General features: G+C 42.7%; 1 protein-coding gene across 1 annotated transcript in view; it reads left to right on the forward strand.

Annotated features, from left to right (window-relative positions):
* ITFG1 (integrin alpha FG-GAP repeat containing 1) overlaps positions 1–22,504 on the forward strand; it is a 192,730-nt gene that overhangs the window by 62,793 nt on the left and 107,433 nt on the right. Inside the window, exon 10 of the mRNA XM_061548724.1 lies at positions 6,293–6,465. Within this exon, the coding sequence (XP_061404708.1) occupies positions 6,293–6,465 (173 nt within the window). The remainder of the gene's footprint in view (positions 1–6,292; positions 6,466–22,504) is intronic.

Consider the following 22,504-nt stretch of genomic DNA (forward strand, 5'->3'; position numbering starts at 1 on the left):
ACTGACGAGCCATGGCAAGGGCCTTCCAGTAGTAGCTTGGCAAAGATCTGAATTATCACAGATTTTGTGTTTTATCGGAAAAAAATAGTGAAGGAGATGAACCTCACCTTCCCGATGAACACGGACAGTGCAGCGTAAACCGTTTACCAGGATCACATTTGTGTACCACGTGTCTATCTTGAGCGTTGCTGATAAAGTTCTCAACAAAAACAACAATGAACTGCATTACATCAATTCGTGCAAATCTGAGCACACTGACAATAATTAATTTTCAAAACCTGATCATTACCCCCTGGTAGCGTCCAGTGTTAAAAATTATTGAAGTACACGTGTTGATTCATTGCTGTGGAGGCTTTAAAGTGGTTGAGTCCGGTCCTGTAATGTGATCATAAGAGCTGGACCCATTTCAGACGCTGCATAATCCAATGTTGGATGGGGTGATTTGTTTTTTTTTAAGGCAGCACTTGCTATAGTCTGAAGTATTTAATGGAGCAGCAGGTGTGAGCCAGTTAAGGCTTAAGTACAAGTCACAGCAGTGAGTAAAATTATCTGTTTGTAGAGGAGCTGTCTAATTTTTTCCAATGGGAGAGTCGCAACAGCCATGTGAGCAGTGAAGCTGATCCAAACCACAGATCCCATTAAAGCGTTCAAGCTGGGCTCAGGGAAACGTATTAACTACCATCTTAGCAGACGAAAGGTCAAACCCCATCACTTTGCTCCGACACGAGCTAGGTTCACCCTCCCTCCCTCCATTTATTTTTCTCTTCATTTTCTGCACGATGGATCGGCCACTGTTCATTGACAACGGTGAAGTTATTCCACGTTCAAGTTGCCTGACAAGTCTCTGGTGGTGCGTGTTGACTTGTTTTGTGTGTGTTGACTAGATAGCCTCGTGGGCAGACACTTCACTTCAAACCTCTCCCGGGTGGCATTAGACGTCCTCTGTCGTGTCAGCTCTCGCACTGTTGATGCGGTGTTTTTGTAATAGCATTACTGTGATGATCAGCATGTACACAAACCAAGACATTACGGCTGGCCATTAAGACGTTATTAATGTAAAATGAAAACAACAGGGTGCCCGCATCTGATCATTGCAGCACGCCAGCTGTAATGGACTGAGAAGTCAATTCCGTTCCCCATTGTGCCCCTGTGCTCTTGGTTAGATAAGTAGCATTCAAAGCATAATGCCTGTGTCGCTGGGCAGGCACATTTGCGACGGCTTATCGCGTGCTGCGTGTGTCGAGAAATTGTTTTAAATCCGGCGGCATTGCACGCTGACGAATTCCGTGGCGTTGCAATCGCTTGGAGGGGCAGATATTATCTGCGAATGCCATTACGATCATCGCAGGATGGTCACCTGCAGTGCACAGTGTTGCGCTGGTTACCGGCCGGCGATAGTTGTCGGCAGCGGCACGCGTCAGCAGTTTCCTGGCCTTATCTTCGTGAAGAAAGGGAGATTGGGCAGCAATTACGCGCATGGGTCATCAGTCACTGTCATTCATTAATTTATTCATATCCCTTATAAGGCGGGTGAGAGTGCAATAACGTGCAAAAAATGTTCTATGCGGGAGATCTTGTAGAATGTCGAGGAAAATATACATCCGTAATACAGGTGGGATTTTTTTGGGGGGGGGTTAGATTGCGGAAATATAAACGTGTCGTTAAACCCGCCACCACCCAACACAGCAATGAGTAATGTTTGTCACTTAAACAGAACATGCCAATTCGTTACTAGTACAGCACACCGGTGTGTTGGAGAGCAAGCCACAACATTTGCAATCTGAGTACGACGTTTTGCCAGTAATTACAACTAGCTTCTTCAGGCAGCCAGATTTGTGGAGAAATCCTCCTGTTTCGTTCCTGTCGGATGGTGGCGGGTTTAACGACACATTTATATATTAACACGATCTAACCCCAATAAAAAACCTGTATTATGGATGATATTGGGCGCGAATGCCTATGTGTTAAACTGAAAATATCCAGGTTAAGAGTATTACAGTACAACTGAAACACGTGCATGTTTTGATCGGGTGGGACACCTTAGTTGCATCACGTGCAGCAAGTACAATAGCGAGAATGTAAAAAAGAAAGTAGCACTTGCGTATGCAATGAATAATACCTTGCCAGTTGTACTGAACAAAAGAACTTGTAAAAAAACCTCCTCGTAAAATATTCCACGCGTCTATATTACTATATTATCAAGCGAGGAATACGTTTAAAATTTATTGGAGTTAAGTGCATTTAGCAGATCCTATTACATTCCTATATCAGCTTTTCAGCATCCGAAATGAAATGTTAGCGTGACAGTAGAGATGAAAAATTACATGCAATTTTCCAAACCTAAATAAATGCAGCACATTGACTTTATGCAAGGTTAACCTATTTATCAGAGCGCTTCGTGGTAACATTACATATCTCTAACACCTCAATAATGCGTGTGGATGCTGCAGGCAGTTGTTAGGCTTAATGAAGCGTGGTGCACGGTGTGCACGTAAGAGCACTGCTGCAGGTGCGAGTACTGATTGACAGGGTGATAGGCGTTTACCTTTCCTTCAGAGGAGTGCAACTCATTCGGCTCCTTCTGATGCTGACAAGCTGACCTCACACGAGACACTTTTAACGGATATGGGTAAGAGCAGAAATCTAAATTTCGATTTAAAGCTTCCGTGACTGCAGGGATTCATCTTCTTGGTTCTTTCAGTAAAGTCACGTAGAATGGAAATAATAAAATAATAAAAATAAAATTATTCTCACGACGTTTCGGCCACAACGCAAGCAGCCGTCCTCAGGTGAAGAACAGGTCTGTCGAGTCATCTTCTTGGTTCTTTCTGTAAAGTCACGTAAAAGGGAAGTAATAAAATAATAAAAATAAAACATAATAAAATAAAATATTTTATTTTATTATGTTTTATTTTTTAAACACATTATTTTTATTATTTTATTACTTCCCTTCTACGTGACTTTACCGAAAGAACCAAGAAGATGAATCCCTGCAGTCACGAAAGCTTTAAATCGAAATTTAGGTCTGTCGAGATGACAGAGTCTGACAGACCTGTTCTTCACCTGAGGACGGCTGCTTGCGTTGTGGCCGAAACGTCGTGAGAAAAAACCAAGAAGCATAAATCTTCTATCAGGGCTCTGGCAGTACTTCCGAATGTGTCTCAATTACTCCGTATGATCACTGCGAGAGATGCCCCCTCTCGGCATTTAATTGTTCCTGAGTCAAGGTACGTTAACGCCTTCAGAAGTTGGGATGAGAACGGATTGTTGTCGGTTCCCCATCCAGAGGTGTGCACCTGAGCAACTCAGCGTCGCGAGGACACTCTTGAGGCCTCAGGGAAAGGATCTCTATGCCCCAAAGGGTTTAGTGCTCCCAAATGTTTCAACCATAGACGAGGGGGCGGCAAGTTAACGTTTTCAAATGGTGGGTCCCGGCAGCACTTGACAGGAACTAGTACAGGGTCTATTATGCTCGGCGAAGGGAACGTTTCCTGCATAGGTGAAGGTACTTTTTGAGTTCGCCCAAGGTGAGTTTTGAAATAGGGTTCGTTTGTGCTTTTTTATCCTTTCATTGCCCAATGTTGTCACCCCTAAGGTAAATATGACTTGAAAATTGTATATTTTTAAATCCTTTATATTAAGTTCGCTTGCTTGCGTGCTTGCGTGCTTGCTTACGACCGTGCAAATCTTTCGGTCGTTTTTTAACCCACTTCCCGTGATCCAATCGAGCTGACATTTTGCACACAGACTCGTTGTGCGAGACAGTTCGTGAAAATTTTTTTCCAAAATTTTACACTGTTTAGGGAAAACAAATTAAATATTTAATTACCAATTGCTTAATACTGGCAGACAATCATCTGACCCATAGGTGGCAGCCATCTCAAGCCAGAGGACGAGAGGACTCTAGCCGCCACGCATATAAAGGATTTATAGTGAAAAACTTAGTTTTTACGGGTTATACTTGTTTATTGATTTAATCTCAATTCTAATATTGGCATCCAGGCAAAGAGTTTTCTTTAGCTTCCTATAACATGTATGCTAAACAAATGTTATTTTTTACGACTGAAATAAGCAAAAAGAATTTGTTATTATCTGAACAATGCTGGTAACTAAATTGAGCCGTGTCCTTATTACATTTAACGGAACAATCACAATGAACAAATCGAGATTATGTAGGGCAATGAGGGATGGGGGAGCTGGCCCGGCATAAAACTAAAACCCGGATCTACAAAACCCCTATGCAAATGAGGCTATAAACACGTCTTGTTTACTTGTGTAGAATGGTGATGATGATGTAGAATGTGCCTTCTGTTTTTATTGCCCCTTAAAGTAATCGGTTTATCTTGCTGACATTTGTGGTCACATGGGCACCGAGTCCACTGACCCATGACAAGTGAGACGCGTACAATAATTTAACTGTCGTGCGTACGAATATATGATCTTTTTCATTTCTGCAGACGTGCTTAATCTGCAACCTGGATAATCTGTGGAGATGGATCGCCAAAACTTAGCCGTGCAGCAAAACGGTGGCCAACTCTGAAGCAAAAAACGTAAAATAGGGGCACAAATCGCTGGCGTCAATCATCGAGCAATTTCCATCGCACCTCCCTTTCACATTTTGACATTTTTCTCAAGACTCAGTCCAGCAGCCACAGCAACAGCAGGCGTGTGACGGCATCAGGCAGCCAAGACGTTTATCATCAAACCCCGCAGGAAGGGAAGCAAGGTTAATAATAAAAATGATGTTAGTCTTAAATGAAAATGAGGCAAAAACGTGTGTATATAAAACACGGACACTTTGGCTTCACTCGCCGAATTCGCAGTGCGCCACATTTTTTGCCGATATGGAAACTGCACACAATGGAAGCCTCGCAACACTGCACTCATTCTCCATTATTGGCATTTGCTCGGCAAAGCTCACCCAAAAAATGTCTGCTGAGAAGCAGTTGAATGAAATTTTCATTTAACGGTGAAATCTTTCCCCCCCCCCCCAAGATTATAAGGTAGTGCTGTAGCCAAATGTAATTGTGTCCAATTAGATAAGCGAGCCAGTGTGCCGGTGTTTGTATTTTCTTTCTGTTTTGTCAACACCAGGTGTGTCAATAGAGTTAATGAGGGCTCCCGCTTTAAAAGAAAAAGGGACAATTTAATTCACTTCAACTCTAGCATCTGCTTGTTGGTAAACTGTAAAAAAAAATCAGACTGGCCAGTAGGGTAATCTGAATGGATTTAGTGAATATTAAATCCAATGATTTCATGAACAAATCAGTAAAAGTGTTGTATGTCCCAGGCTGTCATGTTGGCCTTTTAGGGTTCAGGTTTGGAAGGGGGGAAAAATCGCATTCCCATCTCAAACAATTCAGCACGATCTCCCTTAGAGCCCTCTTTCCAAGAAAACCTTTGATCACATCAAAGGCCCTATTTTACCCAACAAGAACCGTCGTCCCTTAAGCCCGCAGCAGACGCTGCTGGCCCATTTTAAAATGTGAATGTCAAGTTTAGTGGAGGATTACAAGTAACAATGTTGCGATAGAAATAAGCATAATTCCATATTCTCGTGAAATCCAACTTAAAAGCAATAATTGTTGATCAAAACTGAAATTATTGCTTATTCCGCGTGGGTTAGGTAGACTGTCCAAAGGTACAATTGCAATTTTGCAAGGCAATCTTGTCTCCTGAGCTGCATTGCCTTCCGGTTGCCGAACGAATACATTGTAAGGTAGCACTCATTACACACAAAGTGCTTTTCACAAATAAACCCAAATACCTTACTGATCTCGTCAAGGTGCATAAACCATCAGGCGAACTCCGTTCATCCTCACAGCGGCTTTTGGCTGGCCATCGAACAAAGACGGCCACTGCATCGCGCTCTTTTAGATGCGCATCTCCGGCTGTCTGGAACGCTCTACCTTCCAATATTAGGAAGCCACTGGCGCTGTGCACTTTTAAATCATCTAGATTGAAGCCTCATTTCTTTAGAAGTGCTTTTTGTGTTTAGTCGGTTGTCCTTCCCTCGCGCCTATGATAAGCACAGTTGGCTACGCACAGTACGAAATAAGTTCAATATACGTACATACAAGTCGGTGAAGAACGTAACATCCAAAATTACATTTTTGCTCATTTAAGCGAGGAGATTATTTAAGTTAACTTTAACTTGTTTGTCCAGGTATTGTGTGAAGATGGTGCGAGCGGTTGAGTGCCACCCGTTGCTGCCCCTCTTGCCTCCGATGCCGTGCCCCCCCCCCCTCCCTTCTTCTGCTCACTGCGACTCCCCGCCTCTTTCTCCCCGCAGTGGACCAACGTGTCGGGCAGTTTCCGCAACAGAGATGTGGAATGGCGCTTCAAAGGGATGAAGGCCAACGAGAGCCCCACAGGCTTCGGCCTGCCCATCACGCTGCACATGGGAGACTACAACATGGACGGCTTCCCCGACGTCCTGGTCATACTCGTCAACTCCTCTGATAGGTAACGTGTTCAAGTCAGCTTCTTGTTTTGTTTGATTGTGTTTGCATTTGAAGGCTATTGTCACTAATTTAAAGGTGTATACGTATTCCCACGTATACAGTCACTGGGTGTTGATTAATAACAATACAGTAATTCCACTTATATAGCGCTTTTCGTCAAGGATCTCAAAGCGCTGTACAGGACACAGCAGATACTCAGCATAAAAATAATTATATTATAAATGCATCTTAAGAATCCATTTACTAAATTAACTAAAAGTTTAACAAGCGGAAACGTATAAATTGAGAAGTCGAAGGAATAACTTTACTCACACAGATCAAAAGTGTCATGTTTTTTTTTTACGCTTTCAAACTCAGGCTAAGAAGCGCTAAGTTCTGTTCGTCTGTCTGTTACAGGGGTACGATAAATCATGTAAAGGGATCCGATATGAACAGAACTTGAATATGAAGTTGTGTTGTTATTAGGAACTTGCCGTATGCAAAACTGGCCACATAGATCAAAGGGGGGTTGCCCATTATCTCCCAAGCTGACCCCAGCTGAGCCTAGTTGTCTCATCGTGGCCTACGGACATACTGCTTGCTGCGCACCTGCCACAAGTGCTCCCATTATCATCGCATATTAAATACTTCGGAGGAAAAACGCACGTTCATAATGGTTACAGAATTCATACGTATGCCTACTTATTCTTTGGGTCTTTTGGTAAAGTCATGTAGATAGGTAAAAAAAAAATAACTAAAACTACGTTTCGATCGCAACACAAGCGGTCGTTATTTTCTTTGAACTTATTCTTGGTTCTTTCGGTAAAGTCACATAGAAGGGGAATACTAAAATAATAATAATAAAACAATAACATTCTCACGACGTTTCGATTGCAACACAAGCAATCATCATCAGGTGTGAAAACCACAGCAAGAACATTTTGGCCCAAAGAATATGAATTCCTGCAGTCACGAAAGTCAAGACGTATGCCTACTTTTCCTTCCTTGTTATTGTCGTAAGTTGAGCGACATTTTCTTTATCCAAACTCTTTTTCCGAAACTAAATGGTTTCTCTGAAGTGAACATTAGCGGCGTCGTGTGCTGTGATGTGCACGTTGGTTTCACAGGCGGGCGCTGATTGTTGCGATCCCATCGTGTGGCATCTATTATATTTAGCTGAATTCACTCGAAACCGTCTTTAATGTGTTTGTTCCACCAAATATAAAGAGCGTATAAATGCTCGTCCTGTTCACCAGTACGATACATTTTATGGAAGGAGGTGTGAAGTTCTATACGTTTTACCGGCGTTTCGAATAACTTGGATTTGCAATAGATGCCACGTATTGAGTACAAGAGCAACATTTTAAATCTGGAAGAACTCGTGCCGCTTGTGAGCAAGGGCTTTACCTTGTGTTTATTGTGTGCATTATCACTTGGCGCTGTTTCACTCTATTCGCCACCTACACGTCGCAAAAGCCCACGTGTTAAAGTGACGTAGAGCTTACTAGCTCTCTCTTCATAATAGAGGTTTTGTGGGTTAGATCGCGTAAATATATAAATGTGTCGTTAAACGCCGCCACCACCCGACACAGCCGACTAGCAAGGGTTGTCACGTAAACAGAACGTGCCAATTCGTCACTAGTCAATTAGTGTTGACTTAATCCAGTGTGCCTGATGAAGCTAGTTGTAATTACTGGCGAAACGTCGTACTCTGATTGTAAATGTTGTGGCTTGGCTCTCCAACACACCGGTTAGTGCTGTACTAGTACACTACACTATACACTACACACTAGTGGTGTACTAGTGACGAATTGGCCACGTTCTATTTACGTGACAACCCTTACTAGTTGGCTGTGTCGGGTGGTGGCGGGTTTAACGACACATTTATATATTTCCGCGATTTAACCAAAAACCTCTCTCATGGATGATATTGGTCGCAAAAGCCTACGTGTTAAGATCTCTCTTCGTTATTGACCTTTGTGATGAATACGGTTGGGATACCCACATTTACCCCACCGCAAGTGATCAATCAGTCAGAGTGCCCGGTATACAGCGCAACAATCAATCTTTGTTGATATATATCTAGTTGCATTGCACATGACTAAGGGAATCTTAAAGCGCTTTTCATGAGCTAAAAAATACACGAATGCCCAATCCTTAAGACTATGTCAAGAAAAAAAATCCATAAATGTCAGTATAACGATATACTGTAGAAAATATAGTGTGTAAATAATAAAAAGTTCAGTCTCCTAAAGATTATTTCGTAAAATCGGGAAAAAATGCAGTAACAGCTGATATCCAGCGAGCTTCAAGGTGTATTACAGTTGCAATTACAAGACGGGTCTTTAGTTGAGGTTTCAATTTATGTAAACGAACTTCCCCTCTGACGTTCATGGAGATATTGTTCCAGAACGTTGAATCCGGATGGCTAAAGGATCGTCCCCGTCCAAAGTCACGATGCATCGGGCGGTGAAGTGAAGAACTACTATTAGGTGGTTCAAAGCGGCCGAGTGGGGCCAGCGATGTGCAAAAGCCGCTGTGTTGTGTGAACAGAAGGATTTTAAATGTAACCCTCAAGTGGACACGGCAGTCGACGCAGATCCCTGAGCACTGGGGAGTTTTGCTCTTGACCAGACGTTGAGAGCAAACTAAACTCCAGCAGCTGCAGTCTGCGGGCTGCGTTGGCGTTGATAAAATACGCACGTGAGGCAGGCCAGCACACAGCGGACTAACAATCTTCAAGTCATTCACCAGTGTTGGCATAATCCAGTGTGCCTGATATTTACTGCTGTGTCTATTAAAACTAATTGTGCATAAAATATTTTTTTCCCGAGAGTTACACTTTAAATATGTAATGTTCGTATTGATGCTTTGGCCAATAGGACTTTGTAAAGATACAGTACATTATGGTTTCAATACCACATTTGAGACCCAAACTCCTCCTCCTTGACACCGGTGGTGTAACCATCAACCGCATCAGAACTCCAACAGGCCGACGTGCGCATCTTCTTCATGAATGGAAAATTCAAGACACAAGCCACAGCAGTGTGATTGTGGCCCTGTAACTAAAACTACGGACCATGCAGTAAGCCGCTGTAGTCTACGCTCCTTCTACGGAGGAATAGTAGAGCTGCACACTCCCTCCTGAAGCGCTCTCGTGGCTATCAGACCTCCACATTGACATTTAGCTCTTGAACAGATTGCCATGCGTAAGAATCGAATTATCGTTTCATCAGCTGCTGAAGCACCAACGTTTCTTTACACCAACGGAATGCACGCAACGGTCACACACCGAAATGTGTCCGTGACGACACGCGCAACAGAGCTGAACGGACGCATGCATGTGCGCGTGTGCACGCGTGACCATGTCGCCTTTCAATTATAATTGGTTCGAATAAATTGATTCCATTGTCAATAAAGCGAGTGAATTTGCAACCAACCAATTGGATATGGCCAGGGGCCCGGTACCCAAATCGTACTTTGCACTCCGATCGTGTTTTTGTACGTTTTGCTGTTGCAACGTTCTTATCTGCCCCGACAGGACATCTGTGAAAAAGAGCTTGAAAGCTCATCGGATTCCTCCAGAATAAATAAACATTATGATTCCGTCCACGTTGTGCCCCCCCCCCACACCCATTTGCCGCCTATTGGATCTGACCAGGAGCCCCCCCCAGTTCACCGCCTTTGGCAATGCACAGGCCCAGCCGGAATCCACTCTGGCTTTGCGTGTTCCGTTCATTACATGCGGGACAGACAGCAGCAGCAGCAGCAGCAGCGTTTCACAAGAGGCCCTCATTTTTGCAGCGTTGTTTCATGGCCACATTTTCTGTGATTTTCATTCAATGGTGTTGTGTATTATTATTTTTTTCTCCAGGCTTTCTTTTTTAAATCAAAATATGATGGGATTTTTTTTTACTATATTCCGCACAGCTAACAACCCATAAAGTTTATCCATGAAAATCTAATGATCCTGTTTTAAAAAAATGGTCTTTTATACAAATCTTGCCTGTAACTTTTATTATAAACTCTTAGTATGTAACTATAATCACTTTAAATTTCGATTGAAAGCTTTCGTGACTGCAGGGATTCATCTTCTTGGTTCTTTCGGTAAAGTCACGTAGAAGGGAACTAATAAAATAATAAAAATAAAACATAATAAAATAATTCTATAATCACTTTTTTCCCCTTCTACACATTGCATGATACATAGCATTTGAGCGATTGAGCAGTTCTCCAGATATCCCTGCTATGAAGAAGCACCAAGATGTGCCATTGCCCGAAACGTTGCCTAGTACAGCAATAACTTGGTGATGTGGCTTCCATGGGGAATGGAGGATACCGTTTGAACAAATACGCCGGTTTTATCTGCGAGTTAGGCTTATATGCTTCGCTAAATGTATTTCAAGTACGTGAAACTTTTCAAGGAAGAAACTGAAAGCCTGCATGTTAGCTCCGATGTAAGAAATAATAATCGACTCTCTTACAGAGGGGCTCACCAGTCGGTGGATTGTAGAGAAGTAGTGGGACCGTTTAGAGTACAGTACACAGTCGTACGGTACACTTTACAGACTACCGCAGCAATGCTGAAGTTTCCGTAAATAACAGATAAGCGCACGGCAAGATGCCAGGTGGCTGTCGCATACGTGAAGGAAGATTTATGTTGCCGTCTGATTCCGGTTAATAGAGCATTCCGGATAGCAAAGTGCCGGGATAACTGAGCTTTTGCTGTGTATATATATATATATTTTCCTTTTCCAACAGTGTTATTGACGGATGCGTTGTATTTTTAAATCCTTTATATTAAGTTTGCTTGCTTGCTTGCTTGCGTGCTTGCGTGCTTGCTTGCTTACGACCGTGCAAATCTTTCGGTCGTTTTTTAACCCACTTCCCGTGATCCAATCGAGCTGACATTTTGCACACAGACTCGTTGTGCGAGACAATTAATGTTCGTGAAAAAAAAAATCCTAAATTTTACACTGTTTAGGGAAAACAAATTAAATATTTAATTACCAATTGCTTAATACTGGCAGACAATCATCTGACCCATAGGTGGCAGCCATCTCAAGCCAGAGGACGAGAGGACTCTAGCCACCACGCACATAAAGGATTTATAGTGAAAAACTTTGTTTTTACGGGTTATAATTATTTGGGATTAGGGCACCACTTCCAATGAAGTATATCACAAAATGCGTGTTGCAGCTTTGTATGGCTGAGGCTAGTAGGCATTGCATGAGAAGGGGCCTTTTATTTGTATGCATGAAAACGTCATTAAGCTGCAACCCACTACTATCATGAGATAGTCACGCGAGAGAAGAGTTTGTGTTAAAAATTTAATTCACAAGCATAATTTTTTGCTGACGCGTATGCCGTGTTAATAATGCTCGTGGCAGTACATTATTGTGATGCTAATGGGATCGACTGCATTGAAAAACCAAAGTAATCAGTGTGAGTCGGCACTTTTTTAAATAATGAGGAGTGGTCAAAACTTTTTAATTCCTTTTTCGAAAAGGCATTCGCTTTCACCCTCATTTAGAATAAAGAGGGAAATGCTTAATTTGCTTGCATTCATTAACTGTGTATTTATTTTGCGGCCGGAGCTTTTTTTTTGGCCAACAAAAATTACGGCGGGCTACGATTATTGTTTGCTTAAATATCCCCGTTTTTATTGTAGAGTATTTGTTCAGCAGAGTATCCCAGAGATTGTGTTGTGCCGCAAATCAATCTCTCCGCTTTCACACGCGCGCGTACCCCCGTCCACACCGCTATGTGCTCTGCCCTGTTAACTAATTCGATACGATTAAAACTTCTCACCTGGTGATGTCTACCTGCGGCTGGTGCGACAATGACATTGTTGGTTATTATATCGCCAGCCTTATGCAGGGTGCTTGGTCAACGTCAGATGCTGCGTTACGTGAAGCCTTCCATGTTTTAGTTTTGCTTTACAGAAATGTTTCTTAAGACTTCGATTTGTCATTTGTTTTTGTTTACACAGATGATCCCGTTTAGCCAATTTGCCCAGCTATTTTACAAGGGGGGATCCGTGTCACCTAGGCTGGTGGTGGAGATCCACGACAGAGTAGCGACCAAAGAAGGGGGACAGTGACCGAGACGATATCCTGCGCAGAGATGTCGCGATGAAATCGGTTCGCGTACAGGTGCTGCCTTGGAAAGGCCTTCATTCAGCATTGGATAGATCATGGATGGTGATGATCCACATCAGACCTTATTCAGCAGGGCACTACCCTGACATGTATTGAAGAATTCAAATCACTGAAAACCTACGTAATTTTACCGCATAGGAGTGTCTATACCAGGGGTCGGCAACCTACGGCTCCAGAGCCGCATGCGGCTCTTTACGGGCTGCTTCTTGACGATATTTACGTATGTACTCAGATGCATTGCGGCTCTTGAAATACTGAATTTTGTACCGAATTGGAAAGAAATGGCTCTTCTTGTTATTTTGGTTGCCGACCCCTGGTCTATACCAATCAAGCACTTGCTGTGGGGGTACCCATACCAGTCAGGTACAATTGTAGCAACCTCTTGATAACATTGTTATTGGTTAATTAAAACTACATTTGCAGTGTCAAGATGTTAACTACCTCACCTGGTATGCCGGAGGTCGTGGGTTTTATCCCCACACTGACGCCTGTATATTCGCCGTGAGAATAATTTTATTATGTTTTATTATTTTATTACTTCCCTTCTACGTGACTTTACCGAAAGAACCAAGAAGATGAATCCCTGCAGTCACGAAAGCTTTAAATCGAAATGTATATTTGGAGTTTGCATGTTCTCCCCATGGTCGTGTGGATTTTTCTCCGGGTCCTCCGGTTTTTCCATCCACATTTATAAAAGTGCATTTAGAGTATTTGGCTGCAATACATATCCGCATGATAAGCCACTTTGTTGAGCTATATGACCAGGTCGCTTCTGAAAAAGAGCCACATGGCTTCAGTGGGCCTTAGCTGGTAAAATATTAAATAGTTTAATAGTTAGAAGTGTAACTCCCTGCCCACTTGTGTTGACCGCTCAAGCATATTCCTCTCTCCCTTGGCTGCCTTTCTGTCACGAGTTTAATTTATCATTCGTCGTAATGCGCTGGAACAAGTCCGTTCATTTTCTCCAGGATGAATGGCATCGTCTCGGGTTGTTGTGGGTGTGTTTTGCCTCCTGACCCCCCTCGTGATTTGATTACCAGCGTGAACGTGTTCATGCTGCACATCTAGAATATTTTATGCTTGCTTAGATTCGGAGCACCGAAAGATAACGAGCAGTGTGTTACTCTACCCACCTTCAGAAAATTGCGTGCCAGGTCACCCACGCGTCGATCTATTTTGCTGAAAACATTCGGAATGCCTCCGCTCACATTTGTTATTGTGTTTTTGTCGGGGAGCAGTGACTTATTGGTTATAACGGGCTGTGTGCTGTGGTCCCAGAGACCTGGGTATGATTTCTGGCCATGACACTAGGAGCCACCCTGAGGTCAGATAAGCTTTAAATAAGTAATTTGTGAAGTAAACATTGGCACTAGGAAAACAAAAGCACCGGGGGTGGCCACAACAAAACAATTATGTTGGTACAATTGTCATCTTATAAGAAACTTGTTAACAGCACTTGCAGCAACATTCCACGAGGTAAATCTGGGGGGGGGGGGGGGGGGGGTTTGTTCAAAGTATTTTGCTTTGTTTTAGAAAGTAAAAAAATACGTAAATTAAAAAAAATGTAAGCTTAACATTAAATGTAAAATGTCTTATCAACTCACCCGAATAAAATAATTCGGCATTTTTTTTATTCATGTTTATTAGAAATATATTAACCTCTGTGTTCCAGTTGTTCATATGTCTTTTACTGAAGTAGTCGTACAGTCGTCGAGGTATCAATGGCAGGTGCGTACATATGCGTGTACATATGAACACAGTGTACAAAAATACACGCTGTCAATGGCGATGATCGTGAAGCCTGCGTAGACATGTAACAGCGCAGCCGTAGTAGTATTAGTCGTACTAAGTAATGGCATTCATTAACCTATAACACGTACAGGCCTCGTACTGTTTGAAAGAATATGGGACCCTAGCCCAAGGAGCTCGACATCAAACTGCAACAAGCTATGGATGGCCAGGGGCGGGTGACAGACACATCGCCGCGAGGCAGTCATTCCACCGTAAGTCTTAAAGGGATGGAACAGCAGCTGGCCTTTAGAACTAGCAGGGGCCCCTTTGCTGCACGGTCACTTGAAAGCCCTCATGTCATGCAACGTGACATTTCCACATTTTCCTTGGTCAGATCACCCCCCCCCCCCCCCCCCCCCCCCCCCCCGCTGATTGCAAACCTGCTCATAAGTGAAATGGTGTGTGTACACTTAATAATAATAATAGTTCAATTTGTAACGCGCGCAAATTTGCAGACGTAGTGGCCGCAACTCAGAGGCGCGGAGCCAAGCTCAGAGTCGCTCGAAAGCACGTGGCTGTAGAGGTGAGTTAGTAAGTGTCTCTTGAAAGAGGCGATTGAGGTGATGCTGCGAATGTGCAGAGGGATATCGTTCCAGACTGTTGGGGCTGCCACCGAGAAGCGGCGCATAGACACGATGACCATCCTGGATCTTGGTATCGAGAGGAGGTCGTGAGTCGCGCTGCGCAGGCATCTGCCAGTGTGCTGAGCTGCAAGTTGTCAATAATGAAGAGAGGTACGGCGGGCAGGCGGATATGAAGGCATTGTGGCAGAGGCAGGCGGTCTTGTATGTGACCCTACTGGCAATGGGTAGCCAGTTGAGAGCACGGAGACAAACTAGTGAGTCGAGACGGGGATGAGTGTGGGCAATGATGTATACAGTTGTTTATAATGATTCCATCTTATGATCATTAATTCTGTTATGAAAATCACACCAATAATAGATCCTCAGACACTGTGATTACTGTGACATTTCTGGTTTCCACACGGCATGTTGCCATTTTTTCAGGTTTGTGAGTGCTGCTACAGATAGCACTGAACGTAAAATGGTCATCTCAGGGCTGTCTTTCATTTACTTCCGTGTGATTTCACCCAAGTGAAGCTGGAGAATCAATGTATCAACCCTAAAGCAGTGTGTGATTATGCTAAATACATAAACTCTGAAAGCAGTTGATGCAATTTGTGAATACGTTCTTTTACGTCCTTTGAATACCATGAGTCTTGTTGGAAATTTTAAGAGGTGAGGGGACACTTTATTTTGTGGTGGGTGTATTTTTTTTGCATTATTTGATTTATTTTTCATTTCTGCTGTTGAGAATCAGTCTTGCTGACACCGTGATTTCATTTATTTTGGACACATGGGGTATACATTGAGAGGGTATTTTATATATAAATATTTTTAAATGCCTCCGTCATGTGCATCCGGCTAATTTAAATGATTGTTTCTGTATTTTTATTCAAGCAGTTCATGTAAAATCTGCTCACTGCACTTTATTCAAGGGCTTGGAAAATTGAAGCGTAGCTCACTTTTGCTGTGAGTACTGATTTAAAATTGAATCCTGCTGGTGCAGTGTCTTATCAATTATTCACTCATTCGGTTTTAGAGTTCGTTTCCTTTTTTTGCTTGCTTAGCTACAGTACATACGGAATGTGTTGCACCTATGTTACAAATGTGCCGGAACTTGAATAAGTTGTCAGTGTGTTCACCGTGTAAAGACTTAACAATTGGACTACATGTTTTTGAATAAGGGGTGCATATTTCAATATACTTTACAGTGCAATGCATTTTCCTTTAATACAGACGCGTTGCTTTTGATGCAGAGCTTCGAAGGGTAATACAAACTCTGTAATGAGGCATAGATTCATCCATAAAAGCGTCTACTTACATTCACAATTGAACACGTGCGCGTGACTTTGTGTATGTAATTAGATTGTGTGACCCTGACGGCCACTAGGGGCACTGTCCGGCTGTCATTAAAAAAAAGTGTTCATTGTTAACTCCGCATCAGAATATTTATTTAGACTGGAGGTATCCGATGAAGCCATGAAGCGCCTTTCTCAACACATGTCCAGTCGGCCATCGATTCGCGACCTGGAATTGTGACAACACTAAACTAAACTCGATTTCACGAAGAGCGAAAGTGTCCCTCGACACGTTACGAATAATAGCGTGTGGGTAATCCACGAAACCATTCGTTAATTTATTTCCTTTAAAAATCATCTTTATTTTTTTTTGTTCTGGGGATATATACTGTGAATATCTGTATCGCGACTTTTAATCAAATGGTATATATATATTTTTTTTAGGAGGAACATCTCTTCTCCTGAGGATGGCTGCTTGTGTTGTGGCCGGAACGTCGTGAGAATTTTATTATGTTTTATTTTTGTTATTTTATTATTTCCCTTCTACTGTGACTTTACCGAAAGATCCAAGAATAGGAACATCTCTCCTTTTTTTTTCATCGAGTTTCATAATACATACCAAGTCTACAATCATGAAGGGGCGGGGCGGGGGGGGGGGGTGGACAGGTAACAGAGTTGTTTAGCTTGGTAACAAAAAAATCATCCCCCACACATGGGAGGGTGACACTTGACGTTGTGCACGGGGTAGTTTGCCGACCTAGTTGCTTCACTGCTCCGTTTGTTGAGGCTGGATTACATTGCTGGACATCTGTGAAACAGAATAGCTCATCAGATTCCTCCAGTCTAAAGATTCAGATTCTGACATTTATGATGCCACAGATCTCGTGTTTTAACAACCGAGATTTGTCTGGAGCCCGTACTGTACGTGTCAGAATATAACCGATTGCACGGGAAAAACTGGCCACCTCTTCTGTCTGGAACCACTGATTGCTGGCAACTAACACTGTCTCAATATTCAAGGTCCTGTCCATATAGCCACTGAGCAAAATACCACATGCAAACGTTAAAACACAAATACTAAATTCAAGGTAACTACATACAAACCAGCATCCCTGAATCTCATATAATACAGCTGGAGCTGTACGCGTTTAATAATTCGTTGATTCACATGCTGTCGCGACGAGGTAAATCGACTCAATGATACGATGCTTCATAGTCATTTTAAACGGGCTTTTAAACTTCATCACGGCACCACTTCTCTGGGTTTTTTTTAAGGTTTACGATTTTATTCTTCGCAAGCAATGCTCCATGTGTGTTTTTTTAAACGACCAGAGTGTACGTTTGAAGTTGTATTTCACTTCCTCACGTATTTTGGTTTCTGCGCCAGAAATCACGATTGCGAAACGTGTTGATCCTGTCACGTGATTCTGAAAATGAAAATCAAAAGGTAATGAAATGAAGGACAGTAGTCACATTGCAGTGTTTTTGGCTGAAGCTGCCTCTGCAAGCCATAGCAACCACACATCCTAGCCTGTGCCTCTTCAATCATGTTTAATGCATGTTGAGAAGCCACCGAGATACAACAAACAAAATTCTATTTCAGGAAGACCGAAGATGTCCCTTGGATATGTAACGAATAATAGTGTATAGTAAATCCATTAACCATTTATTAAAAAATGTTACCTTTAAAAATAATATTTATATATTTTTCATGGGATGCATGGTGAATATCTGTATTGCGACCTTTTCGTCAAATGGTATATATGTCTTTTTAGAAGGAACGTCATAATACATTCCAAGTCCACTATGCTGTAAATTCCATGTTTACACAGAAGGCCCTATTTTGTGCTATTTGCATGTATTTATATAGAGCTGCTGCATTAATATTCATAGAGGTTCTTTACAGAGCAAGGCTGTGCTTGGGTTATTGATTGCCTGTGCACAGTAACCCGGTTAAGGCTCTCACGGCTTATTTACAAGAAGGCCCGGTTTTGTTTTAGGGTGTATTGCACATTTATTATGGATGGTTAAGTGAGGCCACAAGAAACAGATCACAAACCTACTTGACCAGTGCATGTTTTCATACTGACACCGTTTAAACTCAGTAATGCAATAGGTTACAATAATTCCATTACATGCTCCGTATTTTTTATTTTACTCTGCCAGATAGGGACCACGCTATGCATGATTACATGGAGTAAACGGTTCACAACCAGTAAATATAATACTCAATTCGTCTTTTTTGTGCGTGTGAAAGTTATATTTTTTATATATATACCCTTTTTAAAATATAGACATTTGTTTCCTGTTGGAAGCGAGCGGGTGGCAGCACGTGGCCCAACGTGAAGCGATAAATTAGGGAATTAAGATCTTGATAAACACGTCAAACGCGACTCTCGCATTCATAAACTTTGACTAATTACGCGTCCTCTCGCTCCCCCGACCGAAACGCGCACACTGTAGTTGGGGACTGCCCGTTGACAAAAAAATATATATCAATTGCTTCAGATGTGCACAGCTCGTTTTGATCTCCACCACACCTTTCCGGCATCAACTCTCATGAGACTCACGCCATCAAGACGTTACTCAGCCGCACGCCTTAAGTGGATAACGCATGGGCGCAATGCAGAATTTAAGCAGCCAAAAGAGCGTTGGAGGAGCTGTGATTTATATAATCCACATATGGTTGCCAGCAGGCCTACATAAGCAAAACTGTGAGATTGTAGTCTCGAGAATTAAGTGAAGCACATTAATGTGAAAGCAGTAAACAATAAATACTGGCTGTAAGCCTAACCGGGCTCCCAGAACATCTTTTTCGAGTTTGTGTTAACGGTAGAGTTTTACATTTGCTGGGTACACTTTAAGCCAATGGAGCGTTAAAGTTAAACGTTCATAGCAGGGCATCCTGACACGACCAGATGCTCATGTATCATAGGGTGTAGGGTTTTTTTTTTCTTCCAGGCCTCGCACTTGTGCTGATCGTATCCTCACCTGGGTCTTTTTGCCAGTTGTTGCTCGGGAGATGCCACCCCTGTCAAGAAAAAAATTTGCGAGCTTTTTCTTTTGCCAGTTAACAAAACATAAGTGATGCAACGCTGCGGGAAGAGCGTGTGAAACTCTTCAACTCGATAAGGTCTGAAATGTTAAATAAAAACTGTCTCTTTCCTGCTTTCTATTTTTTTTTTTACTAACCTTTCTTATGCTATTCGTCGCACACTGTTGCACTTTATTCTGTGCACTGTTGCAATTAACTTTTGCTCAGTCAGTGTTAGCCGCCGAGGGTCAGTGACGCATTTTCCTTTTCTCATCCCTCTTGCCGTATGCCCCCCCCCCCCGCATACACTTCTCGTTCTGTTGTAGTGCGCACTGATGCCCACTTTATTGAGGGCGATATTGGCACGTAAAATAAAGGCTGATTGATTGAGTCAATCGATTCGCAGGAGATTGTGGAAGTGGGGGGGGTGGCACGGTTTCGGGGGGGGGGGTGAGCTGCGTATTTGTCCCAGATTCGGTGCCACTTGTTGGGTACGGCGGCCGATGCTTGAGCAAAAGCAATTTTGAAGAGAGCTCGTTTTAACGCTTTGATGGATATCTTTATTGCAGGCTCCGTGTTGACGGCCCTTTGCAAATGTCCATTGGCTGAGGCTGGTTATTTCTGGAAGGTGCTTTGCATTAAGTGTGATTGCTCTCTTTCCCGCGGTGGGAGGTTCGCCGTACGCTGTGTCACCGCGTGCATTCCCATGCCCGGTCCGCCTTTTTTTAACCATTCATAACGCACAGCAAATGGATTAAAAGTTTTAAATGCTCCCGGGAGCTTATTAAACGATTTAATGTGGATTTTTAATCAGCTTTAACAAGCTTTCTAAGAAAGATATCTTCTGAAACGGAAGTCCATTAACATTATTATTCCATATAAATTAAATAAATGTACACGCTATAATGATTCTGTATGTGCATAATAGGCTTATGCCCTTCAATGTTGTTGAGCAAGAATGTTGTTTAACAGTCGTTTGTGAATAGCTGACCGTTTAACATGCGAGAGTCTATTTTCATCCCTTCGTTTTGAAGTGAGGGAGGCATGAAGTCAAATACCACTGCCAAGGAAAATATTTACGTTGCGTCTTTGTAGAGTTTCACTCACCCTGGTAGTGGACATATCCAATGTCAGAGGTGTCCAATTCAATTGCCTCCATGACTTCGGCCAAGTTGCGAGGGCTAATCTCCTCCGACTTTGATGCAGGATTTGCCAACCCTCCCCGATTGGCTGGGAGTCTTGAGTCTCCCAGTGAGTACTGAGAACAATACGAGAGATTAAAAAAAAATATGAACGGACATAATTCAAATATAGGAAATAATATTAATTGTTTCAAACATAACAGTGTCATCTGATTTAATTTTGGTTTCCCTTGGCAGTGTAATGACATGATACGTTATGTAAACTGGAAGTACTCCCGTAACAATGACATTACGTCCTGTTGGGAGAAAAATAAATCTCCCGGAATATCTTAAATCAGAAATGGCAACCCTACTCTGATAGCCCGACAGGATTGGTGCGTAAAAGGTCAACAAACACAATGGCACAACTGGAAAGGCACGATCGCGATAGAAGCAGTTTGCAGAGGATGCCAAGGCATTTTTGCAAAATGCCTGATTAATTATTAAAATTAATGAAAATAAAATAAAATAAAAATCACGACGTTTCGGGTCCCACCTGATGACGGAGACTTGTGTTGCCTCCGAAACGTCGTGATTTTTATTTATTTTACTTTCATTAATTTTAATGTTTTACCTACGTGACTTTACCGAAAAAACCTAAGAATATGAATCCTTGCAGTCACGAAAGCTTCAAATCTAGAATGAATAATTATTGCAGCTTAAACATTGTGCCTCTCGACCATGGCTCTGCTGCATTCGTTCACAACATGGAGACTCGCGAGCAATTTCTGGGCAAAGAGTTCACTTCTGAGAGTAGTTATTCAGGGTTCGTTGTTTTATTAAAGTCTGAACCAAACACGTCAAAGGAACCCAAGCCACGTACGGTGCTGCTAATGGCTTTGGAGAGTGTGCATATTCACAATAGGACTTGGATGGCCATTGCGGTGAGTGGCTTGCCACTTTGATGCAATAGTGTGCTACAATCCAGAGATATTTAAGTAGTGTGCATTAGAGTACCAAATTCTGAGAATTGGCAGACACTGGCTGAACTATGTTTCCCTTAACTTTAAGCACATTTATTTGAGTTGGCCTACCTTGTAACATTTCTCTAAATTGAAAAACTCTGAGTTGTGATCACCAGACAGTAAAAATTATATTTACCATCATGTATTTGTCACTGGCAAACCTGAACATATCTTGTGTTTTAATAAGTAGACCGCATAGCTCATTGCATAATTTCCAGGAATATACCTGGAGATTATTACGAGCCCCAAATATATAAAATGTAAGATACCTTTTCAAAATAGTATCTGAACATACAAGGCATAAGATGGCAGGCAAACCAGCAACACTCGTGAAGTTGTAATAGATAAAAAGTTTTTTTTTAACAATGATGACAGGGTGGAGGGGGTGAGCCTTGTTTCCATATCCAGGTAGGCCCCTAACTTACGAACGCCTGACTTACGAACATCCACACTTATGTAATAAAGGTCGTTGAAGCGACTTCTGGAATCCGGTCTTTATTTGTCTTTCGTTCACAACACTCCTGTCTTACTCCTTCACGCTGTTTACGGACAGCGCGAGAGGGAGAGAGAGACACGCGCGGCCACGTGGCAGGCCTGGACCACGTGGCAGCCTGGACCACGTGGCAGCCTGGACCACGTGGCAGGCCTGGACCCCCGCTCCAGCGTGGCCTCACCCTCCATTCGTTCCAGATCTGACCACGTGTTGTTCGTCTCCACCCCTTTTAATACCCGGGTCACGTGGTACCTTTCCACCAGTCTTGGTTAACCTCCATGGAATCTTCCAGACTCCATCGTACGATCCCAGGACCACGCCCTTGACTCGTCCCCCCATTGGCTGTGGCTAAAGCCAGTAGATCCAATCATCTACTTGCAGATGTCACCTCCTCATTACGTCAGGGCCACGCCCCTAGACTTCTCCCCATTGGCTATGGGCCAGGACCAGTAGAACTAATCATCATAACGAGGTGTGATCAATCAACCACCCGGATATATCCTCACATTACACTTACAAACGTGTTTCCGTTAGATATTTATGTTTTAGCCATTCGACATGCAGAAGTGAACTCG

This window comes from Lethenteron reissneri, chromosome 9 (genome assembly GCF_015708825.2).
Source record: "Lethenteron reissneri isolate LAM-NWPU_2019-01 chromosome 9, ASM1570882v1, whole genome shotgun sequence".
NCBI classification, from domain to species: domain Eukaryota; kingdom Metazoa; phylum Chordata; class Hyperoartia; order Petromyzontiformes; family Petromyzontidae; genus Lethenteron; species Lethenteron reissneri.